Here is a 22,100-nt window from a genome sequence, read left to right as displayed (position 1 = left end):
CTTTTCATAACCACAATATTTTAACTGATTTAAATGCGGAAACTGGGGTTATTCATCAGAATTTCGTATGACTTGACTTGGGACTTGCTTGACGTGAGCAATGACTTGACTTGACTTGCTTGACTCTCACCACAGTGACTTGGGACTTGCTTGAGACTTGTAGGTTAAGACTTGAGACTTGCTCATGACTTGCACATGTATGACTTGCTCCCACCTCTGATAATCATATAGGTAGCTGTAGTGTAGTTTCTTTGCATCGTGGTGAATTGAGTTATAGGTGCATTCCCAGTATGTGGAGGTAACGTAGTGTACTAGTACAGTAGTTATTCCAAACTACTATTAGGTCTGGACTACAAATAGTTTGTGTGTGTTCCAGGCCGAGAGTCCTAAAGCGGAGTGTTTTGAGTCCCTCTCAGCCATGGAGCTTGCAGAGCAGATCACAATGCTGGACCACATCGTGTTCAGGAGTATTCCCTACGAGTGAGTACATCATACAGAGAGTACAAACATTGCTTAAAACAACACATTTCACAAGGATAATTTGGTATGTTTGTATTTTACAGGTCTGTAATTTTTTCAAATCATATCGGGTTATCTAGAAATAACTGTTATTTGATACTGCAATACTGGGCTCAGTTGGTAGTATACTATATTAGCCAGTTCACATCAGGTCATCTGAACATGATAATCCGATTAGATACATACGGAGAATACTTTTTCCTATAGTGAATCAAATGAAATGACTAATTACATAAGAAATGTAATAAAAGCATATTTTATTGCTGTACTTGGTTGGACATCATTTGAACTACTTTAAATAGTGATTACGGAATATTTGTATGATGATGTGTAGAGTTAACACATGTCAAACAAAAAATACAGTGTGTCTGACTGTACTGTGATCTGCAGGGAGTTCCTCGGTCAGGGCTGGATGAAGGTCGACAAAACAGAGAGGACTCCGTACATCATGAAGACCAGCCAGCATTTCAATGATGTAAGACTAAACAGGGTTTTTTCCTTTAAATTCTGCAAAATAACCAAAGGTATATTGACACAAAATTAAAGCAGCTATGTTGATATTTTATTTAGCATTTTAATATTTTTCAGCAAGAAATGATCTTTTTAAATTGGTTTCAAATGTGAGTATTTGATGCCTTTGTTTGTTGTATATCATGACATTTGAATATGTTAGTGGATCTCACTGTTACATGTGTCAACTTTGATTTGAGGACATTGTAACAGCCATTTAGAGGGTTTGCTGAGATTTTAAAGCCAAATTCTTAAAAGGTTTAGTGAAATAATAATCGGCATATTAAAGGACAATTCATTTCGGGTTTTTTCTTTATTATAATACAGAAATTGAACAATTGTTGTCTTCTTTTTGTCAGTGAAATAGAAGTGTTCCTCTCACCCTCAGATGAGTAACCTGGTGGCGTCTCAGATCATGGCCCACACTGACGTTGGCTCCCGAGCTAACTCCATAGAGAAGTGGCTGGCAGTGGCCGATATCTGCCGCTGCCTCAACAACTACAACGGCGTGCTGGAGATCACCTCGGCTCTGAACCGCAGCCCCATCTACAGGCTGAAGAAGACCTGGGCCAAAGTCTGCAAACAGGTTGGAACTATTTCATTGTTGTTTAAAAATGAACCTACTCTCTCTGCACAAAACCTTTATGATTTATTTGTGTTTTTAGACAAAGGCGCTCATGGACAGGCTGCAGAAGACTGTGTCAACGGATGGACGGTTCAAGAATCTCAGAGAGACACTGAAAAAGTAAATATTGCTTATTAACCAGACATATTAGTGTCTTAATACAGTCCCTTTTTTAATAACTTTTTCATGTTTATGATGTGTGTGTAGCTGTAACCCTCCATGTGTTCCGTACCTGGGCATGTACCTCACTGACCTGGCTTTCATTGAGGAGGGAACACCCAACTTCACAGAGGAAGGCCTGGTTAACTTCTCCAAAATGAGGATGGTAAGGAATGCAATTATTTCCTTGCTCCTCTTCTTATTTTATAATCATTATTCAAGCCTTACCCTGAACAAAAGGCTTTACAAACTGTGTGTTTTATAATCAGTAATCATTAGCTTGTGAGGCTAACAAGCTTACATACAGTAGGCCAAGGAGCACAGCATTAACTAAGTATTTTTAGTTTTAGTATTAGTTTGCGGGGTCACATTTAAATACTTTGTTGTATACATTGCTTATGTCTACGTCTCTCTGGGAGCAGAGACCTATTGTTTGAAAAATATATTTTGGATCGATTTAAAGGGTTCTTGTTAAAAAACAGACCGTGGCATTTTAAGGCAACTCGGTGACGCTTAAATTAGCTTAAAAGCTAGCTGGCTAAAGTTGATTCAATCTGTCTGCTGCAACAACTGCACAATGAAAGGTTGTGTGCTAGAAATAAGGAGCTGCTTTTGTGTACCACTGCTTAAAAATATAACGCTCAATTTTACATTTAGTAAATGAAAAAGGCATTACGATGTTAAATAGGTCGCAGTTATACACTGTGATCTTGACTGGCATAGCAAAAGCAACTAAGGGCTGAGCAAACAGTCAATTCCAGTTGTCTATTAACTCTCTACTCTTTCAGATTTCTCATATTATCCGGGAGATTCGTCAGTTTCAGCAAGCACCTTACAGGATAGAGCACCAGCCCAAGGTGAGTTTAATTTAATGCATTACTTATGAAACATAACATTTGTGTTTTTTCAACTAATAATACAAAATCTTTTGTCTTTTCTGACTTCCTCCAGGTGACTCAGTTCCTCCTGGATAAGACACTAGTGATGGATGAAGATACCCTCTATGATCTCTCGCTGAAGATCGAACCCCGAGTACCCCCTGGCTAACTTCATTACACACAAACATATTCTCTTTACAATATTAACTATAATTAAACACAACTTGAGTTTCTTTCTTAATGGCGGGGGTCGTTTCATAAAACACCCCGAGTTATTGTGCTAAGGAAACTCGGGAGAAAATGTGCCTTGTTGTGTAAATATCTGATGTGTATAGTAAACAGAATGAACTGTATAACATACACAACTCTGCCATACAATCGTACAGTTATGACTGTAGAAACAACCATGTTAACTACTTAAACATGGCACTAGAAATTAACATGTTGCTGCTATCACGTTGTAAATACTAAACAACCTGCCTCTGTAGTCTTGCACATAAACATTGTTAGATGATTTTTAGATGATTTGTATGATAATGGCCAGATTAATCTGCTCAGTCCCCGGGTATCATTTTGTGCAGCATTTACACAGAATACATCAAAGTAACTTGATGCTGTGTTCAAAGACATGTTGCTCACTGGGAGCAAACAGTCCCTTGTTTGGCCACTTGGGGCAGCAGAACAAGCTGGAAACATGATTATGAATTTTTACTTTGAGCTCTGTTTTGGTCTCCACCAACTCTTTAGAGGAATATCAGTTAAAAAGCTTCACTTTCCCAACAAGCTTTTCTTAAAATGTGTGTGTTTGCTACACAGTGTTTTTTATATAGAGATTAAAAAAAAAAAAAGATCAAAAAACAGTTGCCCTCTCCTGCAAGAAGCAAGGTCTATGAGAGCTGTAAGACTCAACCATATTTGTGAAGTTGCGGGATGTAGGCCTACAATCAAAACAATGAGGTGTAACCCCTTTCACATTACACAGTCATTAAACCATTGTTAATATAGTATATAGTCTGTATTTGCTGAGAATTGCCCTTATCAATATTTTAATATTAATAATGCAATATTTCTCTGATGCACACTGTACACTACCTAGTCAGCACCAAACAGCAGACCAACAAAGTTAGCAGTACGCTGCTAAAAAAATTGTGAAGAGGAAGATATTTCCCTCAGTATTTGGAGACCAGAAAAAGAGCAAAAAAACAACCAAACAGAACATAAAGTTATAATATATCGTGGTTGTGTTTGCAGCTTGTTGAGTGGAAAGAAAAACTAATATTGCTGCTTAAAATATATAGTACAAAGAATAATTTGTAACTCACAAAAGTATAGTGTTTTAACCCTTACATGCATAAGTGGGTCTTTTTTGACCCGGTGAGGTGGTATTCTTGAAGTATCTTTGTAATTACATTTTTTTATCATTTCATATTCCAGCTATTCCTCAAAAAACATGTTTTGGATATCATGCCATTCAAATTTTAAATTTACATTTTAAGAAATTGTAGTTTTTGTATTACTACCCCAAGCTTCCATAAGTGGGTCAAAAATGCATGCATCTTCTATGGAATTTCGTTTTTTTTTTCAAAATGTAAAAAAAAATTCTAAAATTCTAAATAGTGAAAAATTAAATATAAAATATTTCTAGTGTAAACCAAAAAGTGATTTTTCTTAACCAAAATGACAAAAATGGCATAAAAACACATATTATTCTAATACGGGTCCTTTTTGACCCACTTATGGAAGAGTGTAGGGTCCAGTCACTCGTGCATCTAAGGGTTAAGGCAGCTTGCATGTGGGGATAAAGTACTACCGGGGGTCTCTGTGGGTGTCACACTACCTGCAGTACCAACTGTGGCCACCTCTGTGATATTGCCTCTCAGGCCAGATCTGATCACAGTGAGAGCTGATTTCAGATCAAGGCTCCCACTGTATCATGTCAGTTTATATTAAGCTTTAATATTGCGTATACCAAAATGATAAGTAATTAAATTGCCAGAGACCAAAATCCCCACAGTAAACCTCAGTTATTGGAGGCTCTAGGTGCACCGCTCTGGGGAATGTCCACTTGACCTGGTTGGTAGGTCAGCTTTCTGCATATGTCTGGGTCCTAGTGGTTTCCTAAACAGCTGGAGTACAGTTAAAATATGTGTATCTTAAACGTACTGTCTTGCCTGTATCTTGGTGACGTTGAGCTCACAGGGGATGACGAAGCATTTTCTTATCATTGCTCATCCGTTAAGGTTTATATTGTTGCAGTTGCCACTTTATTGCATTTGCATGTTACAGCAAAACTCTTTGTAGTTTACACACATTCCAAATCTGAAAATGTACTGCAAATGTCATATTTATTCATGTTTTTGACAATCAAAACCTGTTTCAAATTATATTTCTTCAGTTTTGTAATAGTAGTGATTTTGTGCACAAATCTTTCTGATTTTGAATAATCACATTCCTGCTCTTGTCACCAGTATCAGCCTGAAAGGTTTCTTACATGATACAAAGCCCCTACAGTTACATTTTATTTTATGTGTACCATTTTCTTTTTATAATTCCATGTCAATGTGATCTTTAAATCATATTCATATTTTAAACCTTGTGGACTGTTTTAGTCAAATAGGAATAGCTTTGCGCTATGGATTTCTTATGAATGTCAATAGACTCTAAACTTGTTTATAGCATGATTATAGCATGATGTCCTTTGTGTCCTTGGGATGACTGTTATCCTTATTGTTGACTTTTACTGAGTTTTAGATTTATTCATTTATTTTGGCTATTTCCTGATGTCAGGAATCTTCAAAATATTCGCTGCGTTAGTATTGCTTTCTTACATTACTGTATACTTTAAATTCAAACTTTGCTGTTGTATTTTTCCATGCATTTCTCGGTTTAATGTACAGATATTTACACACAATAAAAGCAAAAAAAGCTAATTATGTTGTTACAAATGTTTTTTATGGTGATTAGAGGGAGATATGGTTGGCGCTGAGGACTCAATGCCTCACTAGAAAACACAGAAATGCACTGCAAATATAGAATACCCAACTGAAAAGAAACAAAAACCGTTTTTCTACGGTATTTGCATTTTTCTTAGTTATTTGGTTGCCGTCTTTATTTATACGTTCCGTAATGCCTTGTGGTTTTTGTCAAATTTGTTCTATTTGCATTTATTTTTGGAAGTTTCTCTGTGTAGAGCTCTAGGGGTCAGAGTGTGTGTGTGGTGTGTGTGTGTGTGTGTGTTGGTGTGTGTGTGTGTGTGTGTGTGTGTGTGTGTGTGTGTGTGTGTGTGTGTGTGTGTGTGTGTGTGTGTGTGTGTGTGTGTGTGTGTGTGTGTGTGTGTGTGTGTGGTGTGTGTGTGTGTGTGTGTGTGTGTGTGTGTGTGTGTGTGTGTGTGTGTGTGTGTGTGTGTGTGTGTGTGTGTGTGTGTGTGTGTGTGTGTGTGTGTGTGTGTGTGTGTGTGTGTGTGTGTGAATAAACGTGTAAGTGGAAAATATCAAGGTCAGACAGGACGGTGATATCGGACCCTCTGTGGTCATGCTTAATCGTAGCTCAACTTGATCGGTCTGTACCGGTGTAGCTCATGTTGGTGGCCCTTCATTGGTTTGTTCCTGAACTTATGATTGGCCTCCACTTTTTAATCCTGCATGAGGGGGCGGAGTCCCCTGAGAGAGGAGAGTGAAAAGCTCTTTAACAAGACACCTTAAGCAAGAAGGCACAGAAGCTTTCCTACAGGTATGTACCTTCTTTCTTATTTGTCTTGCAGAACAGCTCGACTAGCTCCATGCATCGCAAACTGTTTGTGGATTAATTTGTAAAATCTGTTTCAGAGAATATACAGACACACCATCTTGACTTTGATCTTTTGGCATGCTTTTGACATTTTTAGTTTACATACGCAGGCTTACCAATTGAGTGCATGATTTAAAAGTTATGCTTTAAATAGGGATGGTGGATTGAAGCCGAAGTAATGATGAGATGACAAATTCAAGCTGATGTGTAACAGAAAAAGTACTGCAAAGATGCAGAACTTGATTTATGCATATGGTTCAGAAACTTTTGCAGTCAAAATCTCTCCAAGCAGTTTGTTGTTGCACTTTGCTTGAAAATATATATTTTTGACATCCTTTTGAGGTATTTTACTAAATTCAGAGTTGATGTTAACTCTGCTGTGTCCTCTGCAGAGGACGAAGCTGCTCTGACGTCCTAAACAGACTCCCGCAGAGTTAAAAGGTCACAGTGGTCAGTGATTTGGAGTAATCCTTACCATAAGACCCTAGATCCACAGGGTCAGTTTGCAGGGAATGCTTGACAGGATGAGATTGCAGATTGGCATGAAGGTCTAAAATTCTTGCATTTCCACGTCTATGTTAGTTGCGTCACCTCTCACCTCATGAGGGTCCCATCTTGTGACCAGATCATAATGTCACTATGTTGTCAGCCAGGGATGAATGTTTCTTGGCACTGTATCCTGGCAGCATAACCTTTCTCCAGTGATCTATAAATAATATTACCACTGACCCAAAGAGTCCACTGTCATTCAAATCAAATCAAATCAAGTTTTATTTATATAGCATATTTTTAAACGATTTTTGGTCGAGCCAAAGTGCTGTACATACAGTAAAAAATACCCTACAGTAAAGACACTTTACAGCTAATACAACAGCACAGTTTGTGCAGAATATCAGTATGAGAAAAAACGACACCCTCTGTCCTTAGATCCTCACATCGTACAAGGAAAAACTTCCGGAGAAAAACCCACAGTTTAAAGGGAAAAATGGGAGAAACCTCAGGGAGAGCAACAGAGGAGGGGTCCCTCTCCCAGGACGGACAGACGTGCATGATTCACCTCTAATCATTAAGAGGAGAGTCATTGAGATAAATTCAGTATAAAAAGTCCTGTGGTGTATTGGGGGAATGCTTTACTCCTCGGTTACTAGTGCAGTTCAGATCAGCCATCTTTACTTTGACAGGATTAACAGGAGTAATGATGTCCTTCCAGCTTCCTTCTATATTAAGACACAGTCTCGTGGACTCTACTTACCCTCTGTGAAGGAAAATGAGGACTGGCAAAGAATCTGACCTTTCATTAGGAACATTTATTTCAAGTATTGCATTTAACATTTGAAATCCATCTTGATGGACATTTAGACAATATTAACAATACTGAAAATATACTTTGTTCCTTACTGACTACTACAGACGGATTTCTTCCTGAGCTGTCTCAAGTCCCACTTTTTCCTTTCAGCTTTAGACAGACGTCTGTTCATTAGCTAAGCCTTAGTGGATGTATGAGAGCTGCAGGTGGGAGACTGCTAATGCTAAGAAGCTAAGGGGAAGAGCTGTCCCACCTGCCACCCACTCTAAGCTTGTTACTGTTCAAAAGGAAAAACCCAGGGGTCTTAATCCCAGCCGGTGTGATTTACCTTACATGTGCTAATGAAAGAGTCTATCCATTGGTATGATAGGCAAGGCAAGGCAAGGCAATCTTATTTATATAGCACTTTTCAGCACGTGGCAATTCAAAGTGCTTTACATAGCCATACAGGTACATGTTGGCGCTAGTGGGCATACCTCTCCGTTTTTCATTGAGCTTTTTTATTTCCAGTTCTTGGTTGTAAAACTCCTCAGACATTTTGCTCTCAGGTTTTTACATCCTTTGGATCTAATAAATAATTACTGATGAGCAGTTTATACTACCACAGAAGATTTCAAATAAAAGTAGCTAGTACGCCAAAGCTAATTAGCTTTGCTAGCTTCTGCCTATTCTTTACTGTTCATTACTATGAAGACAGTTTGATATTGGTAAGGTTACGATTTACGGGTCAAAGTTCACAAAAGTTGAATTTGAAGCTAAATAAAATATAATTGATAGATTTTTTGCTGTGTAATGTTTTGAAATGCTTAAATGCTAGCATGTCTGGCCATAACCGTGAGAAGTGTAGGGTTACGGCAGTAGGCCTACTGTACACTGGATATCCAACCTGAATATGATCGGACAATATTATTTCTGCAGGGGTATGAATGAGCAACAGATTTTTCATCAATGCCAAATAATGAACTTGAATAATAGGAATTTATATTTAGTGGGTTCTTTTTTACATTTTTATTATGTCTTTCTTTTTCAACAGCTCATTTGTTTCTTATAAAGAGTTACCTACTATCAGAAAGATGGCTGGCTCTTTCACACGTATGATCGCCGGACGCAACGGGGCTGTGCTGTTGGCCAGCCTGGGCGCGGGAACCATGGGGACTGGTTTCCTGATGAGTGATAACACCCTAGCTGCTGAGGCCAGGACGAAGCTCTACCCCCCTAGGTAAGACCAACACCACAGGGCTGATAGAAACACACAGATAGAGGGGTGACATTGACTTGTCAGTGAATACTTCAAGCTCTATAATTATCAACCTGTTAAGACAGATATTTTAAAAACTGACTACATGCTTTGCAACATCACTTGTTCATTTCAGAACAATGACTCATTGCTTTGCGTTACCACAACAGAAACAACTAAGGGGAATTGGTGGAATGAAACTTATTTATATACACATATAGACAAGTACATTACTTAAGTACAATTTTCAGTTATTTGATCTTTGAGTGTTCACATTTATGAAACGTTATACTTTAACTCCAACACAGCTAAGAGGAAACAATATGTATTCTTTACTACACTACATTTATCTCATTATTTTTTAAGTAATTGAAGGATAAAGTGTTCCTTTAAATTCTCCTTCTTCTAAAGCTAAATATACTAATATAGAATTAGCTGGAGAATGCAATGTCACAAAGCAGAAAGCAGGTGTTTTTTCTGAGATCATTCAAGTAAAAAATGCATACTTTCACCACCTCTTGTCCATAATACTCTACTATTTTGTGGTATGAGTCTGTTTACTTAAGTTAAGGATATGAATACCTTTTCCACTGCTGCTAAAAGTTGACATCAGAAGTGTTAATTCATTTATATAGTAAAAGTGTTATATAAAAAACGGTATGTCATCAAAACATTTTGAGTGTGGATTGCGTAAGTGGAAAACTGAGAGTATTAAAGAGCAGAGAGGTCATACAGCGTGATTCTGGAATCATTTGCCCTGATCTCTGACGCTCTTGAGTTTCATCTATGTTACCTTTGACTCACTCCCTCCCTCTGTCCAGCTCTTTCACAGAACTTTTCCCCCTCTCACCTTCTCATCTTTAGCACCACTGCGTACATCGTAATTGATACATGAGCAGAGTAATGACAAACACACACACTGTTGTTAATTGCTTTTAAATCGCTTTAAATTGAGTTATACTACCTTTACTTATAAATAGACTATATATATTTGTATTAAAGTAAAAATGTTAAAGCATTTTTCTCTCTTAATGTGGTTTCTGGTTGAAACAGGATGTCTCCTTTGCAATTGTAAAGTTTCAATTTATTAACTAAGAATGTATGTAATGCAAAAGATGTTGTTGATACAGAGACAATAAACCCTTAGTCTAAAGTTTTCCAGAGTTCTGTTTTATTCAGCAGCTAAAGCACCATCAATTTCCCTCAGGAGTCGGTAGGGACCAAAAATGGAGCTAAAAGAGTTCATATTTGTCCGACATTAATCAGTTGGAAACAAACACAACCTTAAATCGATGACAGGGTGGCGCTGTGTCTGGGTGTAAATATATATATATATATATAATCAACTTATGAAGGGTATAATATGTTGATGTTGTGAGTACAGCTAGTTGTTACTTCCCAAAATGGCAAAAAACAGGTAAATGCCGACTTCAATGTGGACACTTGTTCTTGTTTAAGGCAGATTATTTTCACAAAAGATTTCTTCAGGGCATTTTGAAACATAACTTGTTGAAAAAGCATGATGTAACCATAGTTTAGGATCATTAATAGACTGAGTACAGCTTCTTTTTACCCTACAATTTCTTTCTTTCCACTTCTTCATTTTCCTGCAGCTCTGATTTCCCCGACCTGAGGAAACACAACAACTGCATGGCTAAGGCTCTGACTCCGGCCATTTACGGCAGACTGAGGGACAAGATCACCCCCAACAACTGGACCCTGGACCAGTGCATCCAAACCGGAGTGGACAACCCCGGACACCCTTTCATCAAGACCGTGGGCTGTGTGGCTGGTGATGAGGAGAGCTACGAGGTATGAGAGGTCAAAGGTCACGTTGTAATTACCTTTCTTTTAACCATGTCCTCTGACTGACCAGCTGCACCAAATCCAGATGAGAGAATATATGAGTTCATAAATGTTTTAATTTGCTGAGTAATGAGCTTAATGAGCAGCAGCTAGCCATGCAGCGAGTGCTTAGATGGAGGTCATTGAGACTGAAGGCTTTCAATATCCATTAAAATACCATCTGAAAAAACGTAATGGTTTTATTGTAATGGATCTCAACTTGGTATTATAGATTTTGTGGTACATTTTACTTATCAATTTTATATTACCACTTAGTTTTGAAACTTTGATTAATTATTATTTTATTATTTTTTTAAGGTATGACTATTCATATTTCATTGTCTTTCTTTATAGTGGTTGTGGTTTTCTTTGTATATATGTGCGAATATATTATTTTTTAAACATTCAAGGAAGGCTACATTGAAGTCCCTTCACCTCCTCTGTTGGATTACAATTTGAAACAAATGTCAATATTTGATTTACCGGATATATTCCTTGAAAAGAGTATTTACCTTCATCAAGGACACTTAACATGATTTTAATTAAAGGTTCAAAGTTATTTTTGGATTTTAGAATTTTATATTGTTTGAAGAAGAAAAAAATACACTTTACTCTGTCCTCTGTTCCCCCCAGGTGTTCTCTGAACTCTTTGACCCCATCATCAAAGACAGGCACAACGGCTACGACCCCACCACCATGACTCACCCCACTGACCTGGACGCCTCCAAGGTGTTTACACCACTGCATGATCCCTGCATCCACCTGCTGTTCTTTAATGTATTACAACTATTTTTCTTTCTCTCCTCTTTCTCCAACCTCCAGATAACCAATGGCGTGTTTGACGACAAATACGTCCTGTCGTCCCGTGTCCGCACTGGGCGCAGTATCCGCGGGCTGAGCCTCCCCCCCGCCTGCTCCAGGGCGGAGCGCCGTGAGGTGGAGCGGGTGGTGGTGACGGCCCTGGCCGGCCTGCAGGGAGACCTGGCCGGACGCTACTACGGCCTGCAAGACCTGACAGACAAGGAGCAGCAGCAGCTCATTGACGTGAGTTTCATCTTTGTTAGACACAGAAACTATATTCATATTTTGATTACAATACCCAAAGTCATAATTGGTCATCATTTTCTTCTGAATATTTAAAGAGTTGTCCCAGTTTTATATTCACAGAGCAGCTTTTTTAGGAAAACCTGACCACTTATCACAGTTTATATAGTCTTGGTTTTATACTGTGGACATCATTTGTGAGAAGTTCAAACTTTTTCCCCCTCTTGATTAGTATCATTTTTAAGGATTTTACAAGCATGAAGAGGCGATAGTAGTTGAATAATTAAAAAGGTTACCCTGTGTTTCCGGTCTTTATGCTAAGCTAAGCTAGCAGATATCTGCAGGCTCCAGCTTCATATCTACTCCACATCTAGCACAGTAATTGTACTGTTCTTCTAACTTATCATTTTCTAAAATGTAAAACTATCACTTTAAGTCCAACAGAATTACCCTGAAAATGTATCATCTACTCATCTTAGAGTAGCTCTCTTTAACCTTCAAACTTTTTTATTGACCTTCCTGTTCTGATTATTTCCCACTGCGCCACAAAAGGATCATTTCCTGTTTGACAAGCCAGTCTCTCCGTTACTCACTTCGGCCTTCATGGCCAGAGATTGGCCCGATTCCAGGGGAATCTGGTAAGAACTCCCCATGCTGTTAGTGCTGCCAGTAATGAGAGGAAATGCTTTGCAATGCATCGAGCCTCACCCTCTCCCGGTCTGAGAAGTCCTCCCTAACCCTTATTCTATTCTCTCCTCGGGAACACAGTTAGTTTTAGAAGTAGTTCATTTTAACGTCCTCCTCCCTCTGTTTTCTACCTCTCTTTACCCTCCTTTCCCACCTTCAGGACCACTTCCTGTTTGACAAGCCTGTCTCTCCTCTGTTGACATGTGCCTTTATGGCCAGAGACTGGCCTGACGCCAGGGGCATCTGGTAGGGTTTATTCAGCTCTCCTGCATGTCTGCTGTGTGACTCTATAGACAGAGACTGACCCATGTCAGTGATGAACTCGGTGTTGGAAAGTCACTTAGTACACCTTCTTATACTGGCAGCTTTGTTACCTTTTGATATACAATTCTTTTTCCACTTCCTGTTCAATGAAAACCATGTATCTCCTGTTTTGGTGCTTCAAATGTGAATGTTTGTGATGAACTAGTATAGAAGTGTTCCTTAGTGGGTCGAGAATACACAAACTTCTTAAGCTAAATAAACAATTAAAAAATATCTCGGATCAGCAGGAAAATGCATAACAACTCATCTGAAAACAGGCCTTTTTTTCTGAACGTGTGAAAAGTAAAAAGGTTTTAGAGATACATGGTGCTCACAGGACAGCAATGCAAATAATAATCTTATAGAACATATCTTTTTTAACTGTGTGTACATTGCTGTACAATAAACCACCCAACAGTATATAAAGTAGTTTAAATGTACACAACCTAAAACATCTCAGCAGTTAAATGCGACACTGTGACGCTCAATAAGTGTTAAGATATTGCCCTGTTTTTGATGCATGTTGCTGGACAAATATACCAACAGGACATTGTTTTTGTGTTTTATATTTGGTGTGTATTATGCTGCTATAAATGCATGTCTCTCACATATTAATGCAGACAGGCAGCATGATTATAAAATGTTTCGACCATGAGTCGTCTCCTGTAATGAAAGGAGTGTTCTACCTTGAGAGCTCTTTAGTGAGACTCTTTAGCTGTTTCTCTTCAGGCACAACAATGAGAAGACCTTCCTGATCTGGGTGAATGAGGAGGACCACACCAGAGTCATCTCCATGGAGAAGGGAGGCAACATGAAGAGAGTGTTTGAGAGATTCTGCAGAGGACTCAAACAGGTAGAGTGGAGCCTGTGAAACAAACACAGACATGATGCAGCAACGGAGCAGCCATCTTACTTTAGGGATAGTGGGGTTTGTCTGCCCAGAATTATGGTCTCACAGAAAAGTCTAAACAACTTTTGGAGGGGTTGCTATGAAAGTTTGTACACATGGATGAATCATACACACTTGATCCTCTGATTTTTCCTCTAGTATAAGGTTAAGATTTTTTGTTTATAGTAAAATATTTAGACACATATTGGATATTATCATCATTAAGTCAACAGTTTAACTTGTCTAATAACAGTTTTTTTTAACCAAGACACATAACATAGTGCAGAAGTTCAAATCTAAGGATAAAATGAAAGATACATATAGTATAATAAACTATGTTTGTATTTGTGGTCGACGGGTGTACAGTAATTGGAAATTGAAGGAACTGTAATGTTAACAGGAATGTAGTGAGTGTAATTGCGTGATAAGATTATAGGGAAATATATATGTATTAAGTAAAGAAGCTAAATACATTTCCAAAAATCTAGGGTGTCACCAAATACAGCAACAGTATACAGTATAACTCAACTCTTATTATGGGATGTCTCATAGGTGGAACAGCTGATCCAGGAGAGAGGCTGGGAGTTCATGTGGAACGAGCGTCTGGGATACATCCTCACATGTCCCTCCAACCTGGGCACCGGACTCAGGGCTGGCGTGCACGTGCGCCTGCCAAATCTCAGCAAGGTATTACCCTAACACACACACACACGCACGCACGCACGCACACACACACACATAAGAAATACAGATGGGATCTTGTGGTGGGATTGATTTGTCCAATTCTTGTTTCTGCAAGATCAATGATTAACTTCCAATCTTCACTTATGCCACAGCTTTCACAGATCAATACAAATTGACTTTTGCATCTGTGGTCTTGAAATTAAGTGGCATTTCACTGTAGTTATGACCGAAATTATTCTGCAGGACACACGTTTCTCCAAGATCCTCGACAACCTGCGGCTGCAGAAGAGAGGCACAGGTGGAGTGGACACAGCTGCCACTGGAGACACCTTCGACATTTCCAACAACGACCGTCTGGGCAAATCTGAGGTCAGGAACAGTAAATCATATTGCATTAAAAAATATATAGAGACAATATTTTGTTGTGGAAATGAACTTTGCTGTGTGTTTTTAGGTGGAGCTTGTCCAGATGTTGGTGGATGGCGTCAACTACCTGATTGAATGTGAGAAGAAGATGGAAAAGGGACAGGATATCAAAGTCCCGTCTCCCGTCACCCAGTTCAGGAGGTAAAAAGCTGAACTCATCACAGCACCGGTGTTAGTGGGGGGCTCTCTGCTCCGAGCTCCCCCCAAACCTCAGAGCCGTCTGTCCGCTGCTACAGGTGTTTCTTTACTTCTCCAACAAAGATTTATGATAACCTCATTTTAGTCATGGACTGCAGTTAGGGGGGATTCTACCTCAAGTTCCAGGTCATCACTATTCCTGACTTCAATAAAAACAACAACAATAAACACTTTGACCTTTCTGTGATTTCTTTGACTCATCTATGGTGGCCTTGAGAGCTAAACGCATTTCAATACAGAGTTGGAAAGTAAGTAAGTATATCTACTCAAGTACTGTTCTTAGATACTTTACTCAAGTGATTTTATTTTCTACTACTTTATATTTATACAAATATTTTAGCTATTTCTTACTGCAGTACATTTTTTTGATTACTTTGGATACATGTAACTCTGCACTTTCAGATTAATAATACAAATGTAAATGTACAATCTAGCATGGCAACATTTTAATCCTTCATACACCTCCCAAAGCATTATGGGAACTGTAGTTCCAAGAAGTATTGCATGATTATCCCTTAAAGTATATGACAAAATGATTATTATGTTGCCCTATTACCCGTGTTCCAGTGCCTGTAAATAATGTCAAATCTTTATTCATTCATGTCCTTTGGGTTCTCCATTGCCTTCTCATGTGTAACAGCATGAGTCTGCTGGTGTGCTCTGCATGGTCAGCCGTCAGTCTGTTTCCTGGCTATAATTACATTTTGCTTATGGATGGAGAAAAGTCAATTAGATCCGTTTAACTGCTGCCCACAGCAATACTGCAGGTTGAACACTATATTGCAATGCTAGAACCAATCAGGCCTTTTCTTTATATATTAATATTGCCAGCATTTTGATGAGTGAGGTAAGCAGGGGTTGGTAATAATTGAAGAGAGGATATTCTCGTATTAAATTCAAATTCAAATTTTCTATTGAATTGGAGGCCAACTTCCAAAATGAAGGAGTTTTAATTATAAGAGACTTTCCCCCAACATTTCAAAATACAAAAACGTATCAAGGAACTCATGGATGTTTTTTCATGTTCACAAAGATTGAATGAGGAATTCTGCATCAGTAACAAACTTTAATTTTTATGTACTGCAACAGGTGATTTCACAAAGTACAGTGTATCGTAAGGGAAAGTATAAACAAAGAAAGAAAAACAGATATAAACAACAGCTTTAGATTAACTGGGTATTTGTGTTGTTGAAAACGAAGTTTAAAATCTGTAAACAGGTCTGCAATAACTAATTAATAATCGAAAAAAAAAAACATTCAACATCCAAGTAGGCAGAACAGCACTTTTTATCCTTTTCTGATATTTAACTTTCCAGGATGCCACCTCTGACAATTTTTCTTGTTTTTATCTAAAAAGAAATCAGTAGAAAGAAGTCAAAACAAGCAAAAGGTGACGCCTAGAGGCCAGCCTATCACCTAAGACTCCAGATTTTTTTTTTTTTGCCAAAGTGAAACGGAAACACAAGCCTCTATTAAGGAGTGATTGAAGTGCTAATAAGAGCAGGTATGCTAGAACAGGGCATCTCTGTGTAGTTTAAGGGTTAGAACAGGGCTCTTTGACGGGACACGGAGAGGAGGTCAACAGCAGCGAGCGTCAGTGAGGGGCCGTCAGTCAACGGGCCGCTTTTCACTGTGTTTCTTTGTAAACTCCTCGGCATTCTTCATGAATTTAGCACGGTCTTTACTGTACTCCTCTGCCAGGTCGGCCCTCAGCGGATGCTCCGGCTGGGGGCTGTTCACCAAACCGACGAGATTGAGAATCACTGGAGGAGAGAGGGAAACATAATATACATAAGTTATACACAACAGTCTTTGATTAGATAGCTCAAACTGCAGGGAGGAAACTTGTCTTGCATTTTGACACCATAATAGTCGGAATCATTATGATTTCCGTCTTTCAGTGGTGGAGAAAGTATAATAATACTACAGTTAACATGAGTAAATGTGCTTAAAGTTACTTTCCCCCTGAATTCCTGGTTGATTTGGCGCCACCTGTGGTTACAAGCGGTAACAGCAGGTGTTTGTCACAATTTCTTGTTGGTATGCCAGGGGAATTTCTGGCTTTCATTTTCTGTTCAGTGGAAATCATTTCGATGTAATGTGTCTTTGTTTGCACTATAGAGGTTCCATCTGTTGTTTTCGGTATGTATGCTTTTTTTAAAACGACTCCCAACATGTTTGGTAACAAGTGGGCTTCTTAATATAACATTTGGTAACATTTTTGACAAGCCCTGATAGTCCAAAAATTTACAAATAGAAATGAAGCCTTCAATCCATAACTTTTGCTTTCATGTTAAGACAAGAACTATGCTAAAGGGTTTTAAACATAACTGAGGTAAAATATATATTCAGGCAAGAAGTCAAAATCAAACAATCTTTCCGAGCAAAGAAAACACTTTTTTTGTTCCAACATATCTCTGTATAGCAGCTCATCTCACATATGTGTTCTTACATGATCAGCTTAAACAAGATGAATGAGCTTCTTTGAAATGTGGTTATCCAATCATCATGCTCACCTTGATCAGTTTTGGTGGCTGGCTTCCAGTTCTCCACACTAATGATGGGCAGACAGACCTGACCCTTCTCATCAATGTTGGGGTGGTAGATTTTTGTCTTGAAAGTGACCTTAGGTGGCTTAAAGGGGTACTCCGCGGGAAAGATGAGCTCAATCCTAAATGCTCCTTTGTCATATGGAGCAGAATCCTTGAAGAAAACAAGAGTTTGTAGATGGGGGGAGACAGAAAAAAGTTAATAAAAACGTTAAAGATATAACAACTACTAGCTACAAAAGAGCAATACAAAAGATATCAAGTCGATACTTACAGGAACAAGGAGCCCTTGCCAGTTCAAAAGATTTGTTTCATCCACTTGAATATTGCGGAAATGCTTCGCTCCGACATTGCGCATTTCGTCAAGCTCCTGAAACAAAACAATTGATTTTATATGGCATCAAATCATAGGATTACCAGGACCCCAATGATGCATAATGATTATGCTTGTATACGTGCACCAGCGGCGAGTGTACAGTCTGATGCAATAATGTGTACTTTTGTAACCATACATTTTGAGTTATTGCTTATTATTATTATTGCATTCGAGATTTATTTCACACCAAAACAATCTACATTGATAAATAAGCCCGGCTAGCACTAAAAGTTAAGGGGAAAATATGTTTTAATATCTGGGTAAACTGTCCCTTTAAGTACTTTCTGTAGTGTCACTTAAAACAACATAAACTGAACAGTCTCACCCGAATGCATTCCTGTTTATCAAACATGAAGGATTGGATGCCTCTAACTTCCTATAATTCAGCAGCAATAAAACAGATAATTTGATCTTTGGTCCGGAACATCATAAACTACAGACACAGTCTTTCCTCCCTGCCAATTTAAAATCTATGGCAAAAAAACAGGGATTTTTCAATGAATAACCAAAGTATCTTTTTAAACTCTCTTAAAGGTGGGGTAGGTAATTTTGGAGAAACCAGCTCGAGATCGCTAGAATTTGAAAATACACAGCCAGAAAAGATCTGCCACTTCCTTATAGAGCCCCTCCTCCAACACACACGAACGCGCACATGACCAATGAGAGCACAAGATAAGTTTGTGCACAGATGGAAGGCTGACAGGCAGGTAGGCCATCCAGTTATTTTAGCCGGGCCGGCTAAAATGATTGGTCGTACTTTTTACAGTACTACGGCTTCCACAGATGAATTTTTTGTAAGATATTCATTGCTATCGGGATGTTAAGAGCATTCCATGGAATATAACAAAAAGTGTATCTCGAGCCGGTTTCTCAAACTTACCTACCCCACCTTTAAGTAATCCAGAAGCCATATCATTAACAAATATGTTTGGCATATGTTTGTAACCTGAAACATCCCAGCCGCCCCAGTAAAATCTTCTGATCAAAACTTCTTTCACCAACCAGACTGAAAACGTGGTAAGGGTTATGATCTTTACCAATAGAGCATCAGTTAATGTTTCCCTTTTTTATTATTACAATGTTCGTGAATTCTTTTTAAATACATCTCTGCTCCTCTTCCTGTCAGGAGACACTTCCCTGTTATATACCTGTAATGTAAAACTGGAATATCAGGGGATTTCAGAAAGTATTAACAAGACATAAGTATCCGGATGTCGTATCATACGCACAGCTAAATCAAAACCAAAGTGAAAGTGTAAGTAATCTAGGGACAGCCAAAGAGAAAGTAAAAAATAAACTAAAATGAAATTATTTTTTTTTAAAACAGATTTAGATATTTGTCACAACACAAAGGTAGAAGTGAAACAACCAATACCAAACTGTGAAAATCCTATTTTACAAGTAGGTCCTGAATTCAAACCACCACTTAAATAAGAGTAAAACATTATGAGAACAATCTACTTAAAATAGGCCTTATAATCTCCCAGACTTTCATTGTATTAAATGGCTGTGTGGTCACTATGGTTATCCATATCAAAATGATGTATCCCTTTGTTAACACGTCTGGGGATACATGTATTTAACAAAGAGATGATCAACTTGTATCATTAAAAGCAACTAAAGCTGTAAAAAGAAACAAGTACCTCTAAAATGTAAAAGTATAAAGTAGCCCAAAAAATTGTAAATAGTCACATAATACCTCAAATGTATTCTGAATAACAATAGCTATGAATAAATGTACGTAGTTACATTCCGCTATTGTTTAAAAAAAAGAAAAGAGATTCCAACGTTCATCAAGGTAAAATAGATTAAATCCGGTTTTATTTCACAATACAATCATTTTCTGTGAGATATTTTGCCTAGAGGAGGCTTGACGTCAGGTCCCAACCCCAAAGTCTCCATGTTTTCTCTTCAGCCTTCAGACAGTGACAGCGCGTAAAAAAGAGCCGCCTCACTTCTCACCGTGAAGCTGTTAAATAAGCTCCCCCAATTCAATATTTATGTAAACTATATTGTACGTCCTCAAGCTTTACCTGACAAATGTCCCTGCTGTGTGCTGTGTCACGCCACACCGGCGTCTCAAACTTACAACTAGTTACCTCTCAGTCACCGTGTGTCGGACGTCATTATCCTCTCATTTTTGTCGGACAGATAAACGCTAAAGTATTACGTTAAATTAACTTTCTCTTGGTCGACAGTGGTGTATGTATATTCATAAAGCCGAGACAAGTTATTTAAGCCCTCGCTAGCGGCGTAAAATCAATAATTATAGATATTTTAGTTTACCTTCAGTAGTCTCCTATTCATTGTGGTACCGATGTTGTCTTCTTCTCCTTCTTCCTGTTTCTTTCCGTTCCTGATCGACTTCTTTACATTTGGGCGCTGGGTTTAAGGTGGCGCACAGCCTGCGGGCCGGTGAGTTAGCGCCACCTACCGGCATGGAGGGCAACGTGTTAGAATCAGATGAGGGCAAAGTTTCTTCTTTTACACAGATTTAAACAGAGACAGATAAAGTACTCAGATTAGTTACTTAATTAAAAGTAGCAATACAGTGTAAACATACTCAGACACAAGTCAAAGTCCTGCATTCAAAATGTCACTAAAGCAAAAGAACAAAAGTATTATTATCAAGATATACTTAAAGGTCAAAAAGTAAAAATACAAATTTTGCAGAATGGGCAATTTAAGCACCAGATATTTTTTATAATGGTATAATAATTATTGATTAATTAATGTGTTGTAATGTGCACTTGGTAAATGTGGGTTTATTTGGATAACTTTCCTACTGGATAGCTTAACCTTTAATTTGTAGATCCTCGCCAATAAACCTAACCAATATTAACTTCAGTTTTTAGTGGAGCATCTTTTTTTCCCAAAACTTTATTTATTTACAACAACAAAAAATAGCAACAATACAAAAACAATAAAAGCATCTACACGCCATGTAGTGGAAACGTATTTTTTGTTTCAAATAAAATAAATGTTCTTAGAAAAATGTGTGGGGCGTCTGTCGATGAAGCAACCTTCTGTGGACTATCTTGTTGCAGAGGACTGATATGATTCTCAGGTGCAGCAGACTGCTGTGGAGCCTCTTTGGACGTAGCACCCTCTTGTGGTAGGTTACAGGTCCCTTCATGTGAGAAGGGTTTTGTTTGGGGTCTCAAGTGGTTTTACCTCTTCAGACCTTATTCTGATGCACTGAGTTGAAATTGTTTTATTTCAGAAATGAAAGGTTATTGATATCTCCTCCTTTGACTGGAAAAAAAGTTTGTACTTTTTTTTGTTCTTGCCACTTTTATTTGTTTGTCTTTGCTTTTCTTTACTGTGAAAATGTAATTTTAGCTTGCTCTTTTTAATTCTGAATGCCGGGTACAAACAGTAACTTTCCTTAAATAATAATAATGTTATTTAAGCGTTACTTAATTGGCATAATACATACTTTTTTAAAGAAGAATTAAGTTATTTTGCTATGATGGTGGATTTTAGAGTAGTTTATTATTTCACCTTAGTCGGTAATCCCTGTATGATAAATTGGTAAAATTAGAAGGTTTCAAATGTTCATATAGTGAAAGTCCCGCATTTAGAATGTTACTCAAGTAAAAGTATTAGCATCCAAATATACTTAGAGTATCAAAATAAAAAGTAATCATTATGCAGGTAAAGGTGCAAACATGTCTAATTACTTTGTATGCAGGGTAGCTTGTTAATGTGACTCCAGGTGTAACTAGAGTCTTGAAATGGTTGTTTATAGTTCACATCATTACCCACATCTACAAAGTAACTTCAGGTATTACATAAAGGTAGTAGAGTAAAAGAACACTATTTAGAAGTACTAAGTAACACAAAATGTAATTCAAGTAAAGTACAAGTTCCCCAAAATTGTACTCAACTACAGTACTGAGTACATCTAGTTAGTTACTGCCATGTTCATGTCCATAGTATGATACATCTTAAATGTAAAGTAATTTCTTCAAATACTATATAATACGTGTGTAAATATGGATATAGCTGCCATAAAAAACTAAATTACTATCCCTTATCTGCACTATCATCCCAAATAATTGCAGTTTTGCATACAG

At 38.0% G+C, this 22,100-nt stretch overlaps 3 protein-coding genes across 5 annotated transcripts in view; 2 read left to right on the top strand and 1 right to left on the bottom strand.

Moving 5' to 3' along the window:
• rasgrf2a (Ras protein-specific guanine nucleotide-releasing factor 2a) overlaps window positions 1-3,552 on the top strand; it is a 32,439-nt gene extending 28,887 nt beyond the window's left edge. For both annotated transcript variants that reach the window (XM_034123590.1, XM_034123589.1), the window contains 7 exons: window positions 377-480; window positions 910-994; window positions 1,418-1,615; window positions 1,695-1,774; window positions 1,862-1,979; window positions 2,602-2,670; window positions 2,765-3,552. In XM_034123590.1, coding sequence (XP_033979481.1) covers window positions 377-480; window positions 910-994; window positions 1,418-1,615; window positions 1,695-1,774; window positions 1,862-1,979; window positions 2,602-2,670; window positions 2,765-2,860 — 750 coding nt within the window. In that variant the 3' untranslated portion in view covers window positions 2,861-3,552. The remainder of the gene's footprint in view (window positions 1-376; window positions 481-909; window positions 995-1,417; window positions 1,616-1,694; window positions 1,775-1,861; window positions 1,980-2,601; window positions 2,671-2,764) is intronic.
• A 2,849-nt stretch (window positions 3,553-6,401) lies between these two features.
• Window positions 6,402-15,258, top strand: ckmt2a (creatine kinase, mitochondrial 2a (sarcomeric)). Of its 2 annotated transcripts, none has more exons than XM_034123602.1 (9): window positions 6,402-6,420; window positions 8,817-9,002; window positions 10,634-10,832; window positions 11,499-11,909; window positions 12,757-12,842; window positions 13,629-13,752; window positions 14,341-14,475; window positions 14,716-14,841; window positions 14,927-15,258. In XM_034123602.1, exons 2-9 carry the CDS (start codon window positions 8,857-8,859, stop codon window positions 15,041-15,043), a joined length of 1,344 nt encoding a protein of 447 aa, XP_033979493.1. In that variant the 5' UTR covers window positions 6,402-6,420; window positions 8,817-8,856; the 3' UTR covers window positions 15,044-15,258. The 2 variants fall into 2 exon arrangements, with proteins under 2 accessions (XP_033979493.1, XP_033979494.1); XM_034123603.1 differs by lacking the exon at window positions 6,402-6,420 and having other exon boundaries at window positions 8,813-9,002; window positions 11,499-11,594; window positions 11,688-11,909.
• An 884-nt stretch (window positions 15,259-16,142) lies between these two features.
• On the bottom strand, window positions 16,143-20,413 carry ube2l3a (ubiquitin-conjugating enzyme E2L 3a). The gene is made up of 4 exons (XM_034123335.1): window positions 20,308-20,413; window positions 17,920-18,015; window positions 17,613-17,799; window positions 16,143-16,859 (listed from the first exon to the last, which is right to left on the bottom strand). The coding sequence occupies exons 1-4, from the start codon at window positions 20,326-20,328 to the stop codon at window positions 16,705-16,707; spliced, it is 459 nt and encodes a 152-aa protein (XP_033979226.1). The 5' UTR covers window positions 20,329-20,413; the 3' UTR covers window positions 16,143-16,704.
• Between the last annotated feature and the right edge of the window lie 1,687 nt (window positions 20,414-22,100).

Source organism: Trematomus bernacchii, unplaced genomic scaffold (genome assembly GCF_902827165.1).
Source record: "Trematomus bernacchii unplaced genomic scaffold, fTreBer1.1, whole genome shotgun sequence".
Lineage (NCBI taxonomy): Eukaryota > Metazoa > Chordata > Actinopteri > Perciformes > Nototheniidae > Trematomus > Trematomus bernacchii.
This window is presented reverse-complemented; position numbering and strand designations above follow the sequence as displayed.

Bases quoted from the DNA above. Each gene is read 5' to 3' on its own strand.
- ube2l3a (XM_034123335.1), bottom strand. From the start codon at position 20,328: ATGAATAGGAGACTACTGAAG. The intron at 17,800-17,919 runs GTAAGTATCGAC...GTTTTCTTCAAG, and splicing joins GGCAAGGGCTCCTTGTTCCT to GATTCTGCTCCATATGACAA. The intron at 16,860-17,612 runs GTGAGCATGATG...TCTCTCCTCCAG, and splicing joins AGCCACCAAAACTGATCAAG to TGATTCTCAATCTCGTCGGT.
- ckmt2a (XM_034123602.1), top strand. From the start codon at position 8,857: ATGGCTGGCTCTTTCACACGTATGATCGCCGGACGCAACGGGGCTGTG. The intron at 11,910-12,756 runs GTGAGTTTCATC...TCCCACCTTCAG, and splicing joins AGCAGCAGCAGCTCATTGAC to GACCACTTCCTGTTTGACAA. The intron at 13,753-14,340 runs GTAGAGTGGAGC...GATGTCTCATAG, and splicing joins TCTGCAGAGGACTCAAACAG to GTGGAACAGCTGATCCAGGA.